Source organism: Echinops telfairi, unplaced genomic scaffold (assembly GCF_000313985.2).
Source record: "Echinops telfairi isolate 266 unplaced genomic scaffold, ASM31398v2 ScPeMD7_7458;HRSCAF=8496, whole genome shotgun sequence".
Lineage (NCBI taxonomy): Eukaryota > Metazoa > Chordata > Mammalia > Afrosoricida > Tenrecidae > Echinops > Echinops telfairi.
In genome coordinates, this window is record NW_022111358.1 from 31028808 (window position 1) to 31038899 (window position 10092).

General features: G+C 55.5%; 1 protein-coding gene across 1 annotated transcript in view; it reads right to left on the minus strand.

Moving 5' to 3' along the window:
- Positions 1 to 9193, minus strand: part of MPP2 (MAGUK p55 scaffold protein 2) — a 25626-nt gene extending 16433 nt beyond the window's left edge. Inside the window, exons 1-2 of the mRNA XM_004707207.2 lie at positions 9094 to 9193; positions 1050 to 1168 (exon numbers count right to left, since the gene is read on the minus strand). Of these exons, the coding sequence (XP_004707264.1) occupies positions 1050 to 1168; positions 9094 to 9124 (150 nt within the window). The 5' untranslated portion in view covers positions 9125 to 9193. The remainder of the gene's footprint in view (positions 1 to 1049; positions 1169 to 9093) is intronic.
- Between the last annotated feature and the right edge of the window lie 899 nt (positions 9194 to 10092).

Genomic DNA, 10092 nt, shown 5'->3' on the forward strand with positions numbered 1-10092 from the left:
GCTTTCCAAAAAGCGTGTGCCTCGCTGTCCTGCCCTGTTAGCTCTTGGGCGGTGGCCAGAGCCGAACTCCGAGGGGACAGCTCCGAGATGTGCTTGAACAGCCCTACCACAGGGTATCATGCGGTCATCAGGGAAGGATGAACTTCTGAGCCGAGCTACAACATGTGTGAACACTGAAGGACACGCCAAGTGAAAGACACCAGGCAGGGAAGAGAATCCCCCGCTAGACCAGGGATCTGGGGCAGGCGGAAAGTTAATTTAAAGGGAGCAGAGACTGGGGCAGAGTTGCTGCTAAACAAACAGGTCAGAGAATGGGTGGTGGAAATATTTCAAAAATAGATGGTGGTGCCCATTACAGGGCATTGGGGTTGTTCTCAGCAACACTGCAACAGACACTTGAAGCTGGCTAAAACGGCCGATTGTCCATGTCTTTTACCCCAGTCGTATGGTGAGCCAATAGGACAAGATGGAACTGTCTCTGTGAGTTTCTGAGACTGTAACTCTTCACAGGAGGAGAAAGCCTCCTCTCTCTCCTGAGGAGCAGCTGGTGGTTTCAAATTGCTGACCTTGCAGGCAGCCCAACACATACTGCTGTGAGTTGGAATCGACTCAACCGCAATAAGCTTAGGGTTTGGGTGGTTTTGTTTTTTTCAGTAACATTTATACATTTGGAAAGAAAAAAAGTGCACAAAATACCCAGGGACAGAGGGGTCCACAGGATGAATGCTGGAGACTCCAGTGGACAGGCACTCTTACTCCCCTCCCCCCAGGGCATAGAACACCCCCCCACACCCCACCCGCTCCACATGGGTATGGCCGCACAACTTATCAGCTCCAGTGGGGGAACAACCCCTCTCTCCCCACACCCTTAATACATCCATCATCTGGGTGTGAAGGCTCATTTGTGGGGCGCACACCCACACACACCCAGTCTCCCATTGGTGCAGCACTACCTACCCCATGCCTAGGGTACCCTGTAGCTCCCACCCCACCCTCAGTGCCCCTCCCCAGGCCCAGCACCCCAGGGCCTGCCTCCTGCAGCACCATACCTTGGCCAGGGATCGCACTATGGGGCTCTCCATAATGCCTCGAAGAAAGAGCAAGTCCAGCTCAGCCGCCCCCGTGGCACTGGGGAGGGATCCCAGGTTGTCCAGGACTTGCTGCATGGCTGGGAGAAAGGGGTAGCCGTGAGACCTACAGGTACCAAGAGGAAACCGCAGGCAGGAGACGCGGACAAGCCACGTGCCCTGCCCCTGCCCCTGCAGAAGATATCCCCTCTAACAGCACGTGCCTCCTTGCCCACCCTGGTAACCCCTGGGTAATGCCAGCCTGGGCAGGTTGGAGGCTCTAAGCAGCTGGAAGTGAACTCTGTAGTGGGGGAGGAGCAAAAGGAAGCAGGTGGCGGGCAGCGCTTCCAGGTTATACCTACAGCCAGAGAAGGGCAAGCCTTAAGCCCAGGACTCAGCCATTGCACCCAGTGGGTGCAAGCGCAGAGTCAAGGAGTGTGTGTGTGGGGTGGGGGGGCAGAGCATGAACGGCATCCTGTGCCATTCATACCACTCAGTGTAACTTCACACAAGTCCCCGGTGCTCACTGGCACCCGCGGTCTGCCCCTTCTGTAGAATGGGTGGGTTGGATTCAATGGCGTCTGCAGGAGCTTCATCACCGGCAGGCAGGTCCGGATGAATCTCCCTGAGCACATAAGGTGGGGGCTGAGGAGTGGAGGCTGAGGCCCAGCGCCCTGATAGGAGCTAAGGGAACAGGCACTCTGGGAGCTGGGGTGATGGTGGACACTCAAGGGCAGAAATCATACTATGTCAGTCCAGGCATCAGCAAACCCCCAAACTGAGCCTGGACTTAAGCTGGGGCAGGACAGTGCCTGAAATGGGGGCCCAGAGTAGGTGATGGGATGCTCCTGGGCCTGCAGTGCCTAAGGGTGGGGGGAGGCCTGGCTGGGGCAGGTCTGGTGGAGGGTGGGGGGCGTGGGGAGTGGGAGGATGAGGAAAGCACAGTGTGCCCAGCTGCGGGCTGAGATGGGCAGGGGCATCATTACGCTGCCACCCTGCCACCCACGCCACATCCGCATAACAGCACCCAAGTCATGGAGGAGGAGGGTGAACATAGTCCCTGGCACCTCTCAGGGTGCCTGTCACTGCTCCACTCCTCCAGGAAGGCCTGGGATGGGGAGGAGGGGCTCCGATCGATCCTGAGCTGCCAGAGAAGGTGTGGGGACTCTGGGAAGCCCACCCTCTTCCTCTCTTCTCCAGAAACAATGCCCAAGCCCTCCCCCCATTCCCCGAAGCCCCACCATCATCACCACCAGGCCAGGACTAAGGACTAGCCAGGGACCTGCAAGGCCCTTAGTGGGGTCTAAAGGTGGACCCAAGAGGCACTAGGTCCACCTCCCCACGTGGCCTTCACACACAAACCCCAGCCTGCGGCCCATGGGAGTCAACCCAGCCGGGGGAGCCGGTCCCTCTAGCCAGGCCAGCTGTTTGGGGGGACCTTACCCCATCCAAGCCCTCAGTCTCCAGGGGCTGCTCCTACAACCCTCTTCAGATGCCCCCAACGCGGCGTCCCCAGCCTCCCGCCCTGCCTTTTCCCTACCTTCCCTCCGGAGTTCCGCTTCCTCAGAGGAGCCCAGGGATATGCCCTCCAAGGAGGTCCCGCTGCCCGGGCTGCCCGCCATGGCTACCCCCCGCATCCCAGGTGTCTGGAGTAGCCGCCGCCCGCCACGCCGCTGTCTGCCGCCTTCCCAGCCAGAGGGGCTGCGCTGGAGAAGGCGGGACTCAGGGAGCATCCTCGGCACCATTGGCCAATAGGAAGGCTCAACCGCCCTGCTCGCCTCGCTGATTGGCCAAAGCACCTACTAGAGCTGACGGGTGGGGTGGAGGGGGCGGTGAAGGGCGGGGGGACGGTTTGGAAAGGAGTACTCATTTTATGGGTGACTAGATTCCCCTCGATTTAGTACTAGTGGGGGTGGAAGAGGGACTGAGGGAAGGAGGGAGGCATGAGACCTCTCAGGACGGGTACAGGGCCCAGATGTGAGAACCCAAGTTAGAGAAGGGATTTGGCCACCCTCCTCTTTTCTGGAAGTTCCTGAACTAATATATCCCTATGCCCCGCTGTCCCCTTGTCCTCTGGTCTCTGCCCCCTCTCCACGCCCTGTAGCCTTGACCACCAGGAGCCCCTCAGCTATCCCAGGGTGCCAACGGAAACCCCAAAGAATGACTCTCAGTTCTCGATCAGCAGACAGCGGGGCCCCACTGTGGCACAGGGCAAATGCCTACAGGCCTCTAATCCCCCCCTGTAGTGCCAGCCCGCCAGCCCAGGGGTGCTGGCACCATTGTAGGCAGGGAGCGGTTCCCATTACCTCTGGTCCCACACCTCAAAGGCCCAGAGCCTGGTCCTGAGCCCCTGTCCTCCTAAAGCTGCTGCCACTGCCACTCATTCTGGGAGGAGTGGTGCCAGGTCGCAGTGCACCCCTGGTTGCCATAGCAGCAGGCAGGAGATTACACTCCAGGACATTAACCCAAGGATGCGAGAGCGATTTAAAGGGACAGCTCCCCCTGAACAAATCAGCCCAGGGCCCCAGCCTAGGTTCAAAGAAAGGACAGAGTATGGTGAAGGGGGAGACAGGTGAGGCTGCAGGGGAGGAGGTGCCAGGGAAAGCTCAAAGTACCCGTCCCATGCAATCATCCACACCTTTCCCCAACCATGTCCAAATCTGAAGGGAAAGGCCCCTCTTCCAACCATTCTAAACCGAGTTCAAGTCTCTGTGCCCGAAGCCTCACCAGGGAGGTTCAAGCGGGTGGGGCAGGAAGGGAGAAAAAGAGGAGCCGATACCCAGGGCTCAAGGAGAAAGAAAAGGTTTTGAAAAGGATGATGGCAACATATGCACAAATGTGCTTGACACCATGGATGTGTGGGTTGGTTGTTATGAGAGCTGTAAGAGCCCCCAATAACATGATTTTTTTTTAAAGGAAGATTCAAGCACCCTCCTCATCCCCATCCTTTCCCTTCCTCCAATATGAAGATACCAAATTGACCCTTGGGAAGGGTGGACAAAGGACCCAGGCTAGCTTCACCTTCTGCAGAGTCGAGGTGAGGCTCCTTGGGGAAGGAGGATGGGGAGGAGGAAGCCAGCCTGCCCTCAGAGACAGAGGGGCAGCTGTCTCCTCCTCAGTCCTGGGGAAGTGGGCTGCAGAGCACCTTAGAGTCAGGGCCAACCCAGAGCGACTCTCTGTACAAACCGAACGAAAGACTGCCCAGTCCTATGCCATCCTCATTGCTACATTTGAACCCCCCCGGTATCAATCCATATCCTTGAGGGGCTTCCTCTTTTCCACTGACCCCCCACCACACACGCCATCCTTCTCCGTTGACCAGCCCTGCCTGAGAACATGACCCAAGTGCTTAAGATGAAATCTAGCCATCCCTGATTCTAGAGAGCATCCGAGTGGTACTTCTTCCAAGGTAAATGTGTTTGTTCTCCTGGCAGCCCATGTATGTTCACTGTTCTTCTTCCGCCCCCGCATCCAAAGGCACCACTTCAGCGCTGGTCTTCCTTGTCCAGGATCTAGCTCTCGCATGCACAGGAGGTGAGTGACAATCCCATGGCTTGGGTCAAGTTCTCCTCAGTCCTCAGAGACATACAGTGAACCCTCGCCACTTCGCGCTTCAACTCCCGCGGCTTCACTCTATCGCAGTTTTTGCGTAACAGCGCATGCTCTGTCATTACTGCCACTGATTGGCTCATACTGTACACGCTTGATGCCATAAATAATATAATAAATAATAAATGATAATTGTAAAATCCAAAATGTTTTACTGTATTTTCCCTTTTTCGTTTAATAAATTGGGTAATACGAGTGTAATGATGACTAAAGGGTGTTTTTTCATGTCCTCTATGCTCTAACTACGAAAATATTTGATTTACAAATAAGGAATCCTACTTCACGGAATTTCATTTATCACGGTAGAGTCTAGAACCAATTAGCCGCGATAAACAAGGGTTCACTGTATTTGCCTTTGAACACTTCAAAGGTCTTCTGCAGCAGATTTGCCCAATCAGATACATTGTTTGATTTCTTAACGGAGTGTTGATGGTGTATCCAAGTAAAACGAAATCAAGGACAACCTCAGTATTTTCTCTGTTTATCGTGATGTGGCTGATTGGTCCAGTCGTGAGGATCTTTATGTCGAGGTGTGATCCGTACTGACGGCTGCAGCATCAGCAAGTGCTTCAAGACCTCTTCACGTTCAGCAAGCGAGGTTGTACCATCTGCGCATGGACCACATTCATCTTCCTGAAGTCTGCTGCTCCGATTACTTGCTCCGTATACAGATTGAAGAAAGACGATGATAGGCAACAAGCCTGATCCACACTTTTGCTTCTTCTTTTAAACCACACAGCCTCCCCAGGATCTATTGGTCTCTGAAAGAGGTTCTGCAGGAGCACCACAGAGTGTTCTGGAATCCCCGTTCTTGGCCATGGTGCAGACTCTGGACACGCCCTCCTTCTTCCCGTGGTGCTTGCTGCATCGTTCAGTATCCTGCCCTTAGTCATTCAATATTGCAACTCAAGCCTGGAACTCTTCCTTCCACTCTTCAGCTTGGAGCCCACCGAGGACGTGCTTCCCTGCTGGTTTTCTGACTCCAGTCACTGCACATTTCCCGATCATTCTGGACTCCCCAAGGCAGCTTTTGAAATAGTCCTTCACAGCTCGCGGGCATGTGAAAGTCAGACAGCGCCTGAGGGAGAGCAGAGGATTGTGGGTGCAGTGGAGGGACCGTGTTGGTGAAGAATCCTGAAAGTACCTTGGACTGCCGGGAGAACAAACAAATCTTTCTCAGAAGAAGTACAGTCAGTGAGGAGGAGGATGGCAACAAATGTGCACATGTGCTCGACACGATGGATGGATTGATGGATTGTGATAAGAGTACAAGCCCCCAATAAATGATTTTTTTAAAAGTGTAGTCAGAATGCTCCTTACAAGAGAGGATGATGAAACTTCATCGCAGGTACTTTGGACCTGTTTGGCTCAGTCCCTGGAGAAGGACATCATGCTTGGTAGAGGAGCGAGCCGGGGAAAAGAGAAGATTCCCCAAGGAGATAGATTGGCATGAGGGCTGCAAGATTGTGCTGGGCAGAGTAAGAATGATGGGGCGGAGCAGGACTAGGCAGTGGTTTCATACGGTTGTCCTGCACAGAAGGTCACTAGGAGCTGGAGCCGACCCAAGGGCACCTCACAGCCGCAGCCATGGCCACGGCCGTGGCCACGGGCACAGTGTGCAAGAGTAAGTTTCAGGATCTCTCCTGACAGCCAGGTTGGTCTTTTTTTATTTCGCACCAATGACCACCGTAAGACAAGGGGGGGAGCCTGCCCTGACACTGCAGAAATGGGAGCCCATCTGGCCCACGGGTGGGGGGCAGAGCTGCCTGAGGGGAGAAGGGCATCTATAGCCTAGGCATCGGGAGCCTTGAGACCAGTGGTTCTCCACCTTCCTCATGCTGAGACCCTTTCACACAGGTCCTCATGGGGCCGTGACCCCCAACCATCACATTATTTTTGTTGCTACTTCATCCCTGTCATGTTGCTACTGTGATGAATCGGGCGACCCCTGTGAAAGGGCCCTTCGACTCCCAAAGGGTCACAACCCACAGGTTGAGAAGCACTGCTCTAGATATTCTCTGCACCCAGGGGTGCAGGCAGAGGTAACAGACTCCACCCTCTTAGGCTCAGCTGCCTGCCTTGCCCAGGGTGCCATGCCCCAGGAAGTGACCTGCAGCTGGAAGTTGAAATACTGGGCCTGCCCCTTCCCCCACACCTCTGTCCCAAAACCCACCCCCCTACCAGGAGTGGACTGCGACTCCCAGTGACCCTGTAAGACAGTGTAGAGCTGTCCCCATAGGGCGTTTAAGGCAGTACATTTTTATGGAAGCAGTCTGCCACATCTTTCTCCCAAGGAGCAGTTGGGGGCACAGGGTGGGGCGGGACCAGGAACGGAACTGCTGACCTTTGGGTTAGCAGTCAAGCCCTTTTCATGACAAGGCTCCTAAAGACCCTTAGGGGTACCATTAATGGGTTTAGGATTAAGGAGCTGTTAATCACAGGCTGAGGGGTGAGTTTAATTAACCCCTAAGCAGCTTATGGTAGGTCCCAGGCAGGCTGGGGCAGGGGGGCATGGAGCCCAGGAGCCCTGGGAGTTGCGGGGGCTGGACTGGAGGTGGATGCACTGAGCTCTGTGCAGCTACAGAACTGGGCAACCTGGGTACCCTCCCTCCACGGCAGGGAGGAGAAGCCTCCGCAGGAGGCCAAGGGCATCCCTCACAGCCACCTTCCTGTTCTGCATTCAGGTTCTCAGAGGAGCTAGGCTGTCATTCTAATCCAGGGCAGGGGCCAGAACTTCTTACAGGGGCAGCAGCAGGGCCTAGGGCTATGGGGGGAGGAGGCATCCAGTCAGAGGGCTTCAGATCCATCACAACCAAGCCCTGGCAGGCTACCCTTTGGGAGCCTCCGACCCAGGGTGCCAAGTCTGAGTGGATCCCAGGATGCACCAGAAGGGGGTCCATGACTTCCCCCCTGAAGTAGAATGCAGCTGGCAGTGCCCAGAATCACTTGTCTCTGATGAGAGCCCATTGCTGTCATCAGATTTCTCAAGGAGCTTCAGGGCCCATGAAGGGTAAGACGGCTCTAAGTGGCTGACAGCTAGGTCACAGAGGAGCACCACCAGTTGCCGGGCTGGAACAGCAGGGTTGTGCGAATACTCCAAGCTCTATGCCTGGGCCTTGGCATCTCAAATCAACCTGCTGAGGCTAGTATCCCTTCTGACTGAAGGGGAATACAGGCTCAGAAAGATTCCCCAGATGGTACCTCCCTTGTCTGGGTCACCCACAGCCCACCCCGTCCTAGAAGCACTCACCGGGCTTCCTATGAAGACTTCTGTTTTACACACACACACACACACACACACACACACACACACACACACACACTCCTGCCCAGCGTCCCCCTCCACGCTTTCAGGCTCTGCCTTCCACCTCCAGCCCTTACTGATCTACCACACTTCTGGGCACTGCCCCCTGGGCTTCTCGGCCCCAGGCTCTGCTGTGTAGTCTCTCCATCCCAAAGGACGGCCCCAAGTCACTGCTCTCCACAGAGGTGACTGGTGCTGTGTCTCCAGCCCCAATCTGGGACAGGTGCAGATCTTAGTCCTCCTCCTCTTCCTCTCCTGTCCCCAGCACAGGACGTCCCGCAGAGGACACGGCCCCCAGAGGCTGCCTGGCTGAGTGGCTCAAGGGGTGGAACAGCGGCGGTGGGCGCTGTTCATTTTGAGGTTTCTCCCCAACACTTTCTTGTGACTTGAGTGAAAATTGACAGAGCAAATCAGTTTTCCATTCAACAGTCTAGACACACGTGTTGGCCATGACATCCATCACCTGCAATCCCCTCGAGGCCACGGCCTGCTCCCTGCTTTCTCCCTGGGCTCCCCGTTCCCAGTACCCTTCCTGCTCTCTTGGTCTGGTCTGATTGTTTGTATCAAGGGCACCTTCCTCGTGGGTGTTGCTCGCTAACAAACCTGTCTACGGTGTGACTGAAAGGGCTTCAAGTCCAGGGTTGAGGGACGCCTAAGGACCACAATCACAAGGGTCCTGGCAGCCTCTCTCAAGCTGATCGTCCAGTGGTTTTTATGATTTTGAGTTTTGTTCTACATCCCTCCCACCCCAACCCCAGCCACACACACACTCTGTCCAGGAACATCTACTGTGATCCTGATCCGAGCAGCCCAGAATGGCAGGCGGGCTCCCTCTAGTCTTTCTGGTCTCAGGCTAGTGGAGGCTGGGGTTTGCGTGGGCCATGAATCCTTGGGGCTAATTGCTTTCCTAAGTTGATACTCAGCAAAGTGGGATGTGAAACACTGCCTTTTTGGACTATGTTATGCAAATTGACTTAGATGTCCAGGAGACTAGGGGGGCTGTTTTTTCTTGCAGGGAGCCCTGGAGGGCCTGTCTACTGCTCGCTACCTTCAAGTCCTAGCCTGGCACCTCTGAATCCCTAGCATAAGCTGGCATCCTCACCCCCTTCTTACCAGACTCAGAGTTGGTGGCAGCGACCGGCATGGTGACTTCAATAAGGCCTTCAAAGTGCCTCTCCTGGAGTGGGAAGAGAGGGGGTTAGAGGGACAAGGGCAAAGCAAAGGGGAAAGGACTAGGAGGGGCTCCCCATCAAAGCCCCGCCCCTCAGGGGCAGCCAACAAGGGAGGGGCTGAGGGCACTGGGGTTAGAGAACAATCCTGGAGGCAAGGCCATAGGCAGGTCTCACTGTGCCCAGTGCTCAGAGGAGACTGAGGATCAGAGAACTTAATTGATTTGCCCAAGGACATAATGCTAATAAAGAGCTACAGTGAAAGCACCGATCTTAGCTCTTATGGCTCTTTTCTTTCCTTCTTTTTTAAAAGCCTTTCTGATTCTCTCTTTCTCTCTCTCTCTCTCTCTCTCTCTCTCCTTGGAAGGGGAGACCAGAATTGGAGACCAGCAGGAAAGACCATGTCTCCAGGTGATAAGTTCCCTGAGAGAAAGAATCCCATTTGCTTTACTGCCCTGTGGATCCCAGGCCCATGCCCAGGCTGCACTGCCAGTGTCTGGCTGGCAGAAATGGCATCCTACCTCCTCAGGTCCTCTCTGGCCCCCTCCTTCTCCTCCCTCCCCTTCGCAACCCCGAGCTGGGGGGAAGGGGCTGGCAGCAGCAGCAGCAGCCAGTTTACAGCCCCAGATCCCAGCCCAGGGCCCCCGAAACTGAGTTTGCTCCCCCATTTTCAGAGAGAGGGAGTACCACCCACCCTCCCGTTGCCTTCCTGGGCATGTGCTGTGGATAAAACCCTAATTCCCAGTAGTCATGACAACAGGAGGCAGTGGCTCACAGCAGGGTGGGGGTGTGGGGAGAGACGGAGAAGCTCGGCAGCAGCTGGCAGTGCCCACTTTAGGGCCCAATGCCTGCTGGGCCCTGGGGATGGGCGTCTCAGCTCCGGCTCCACCTTGGGGAGAGGACCCCAAGCTGACTTCATGAAACTCTCTCTGCTCCCTGCCCT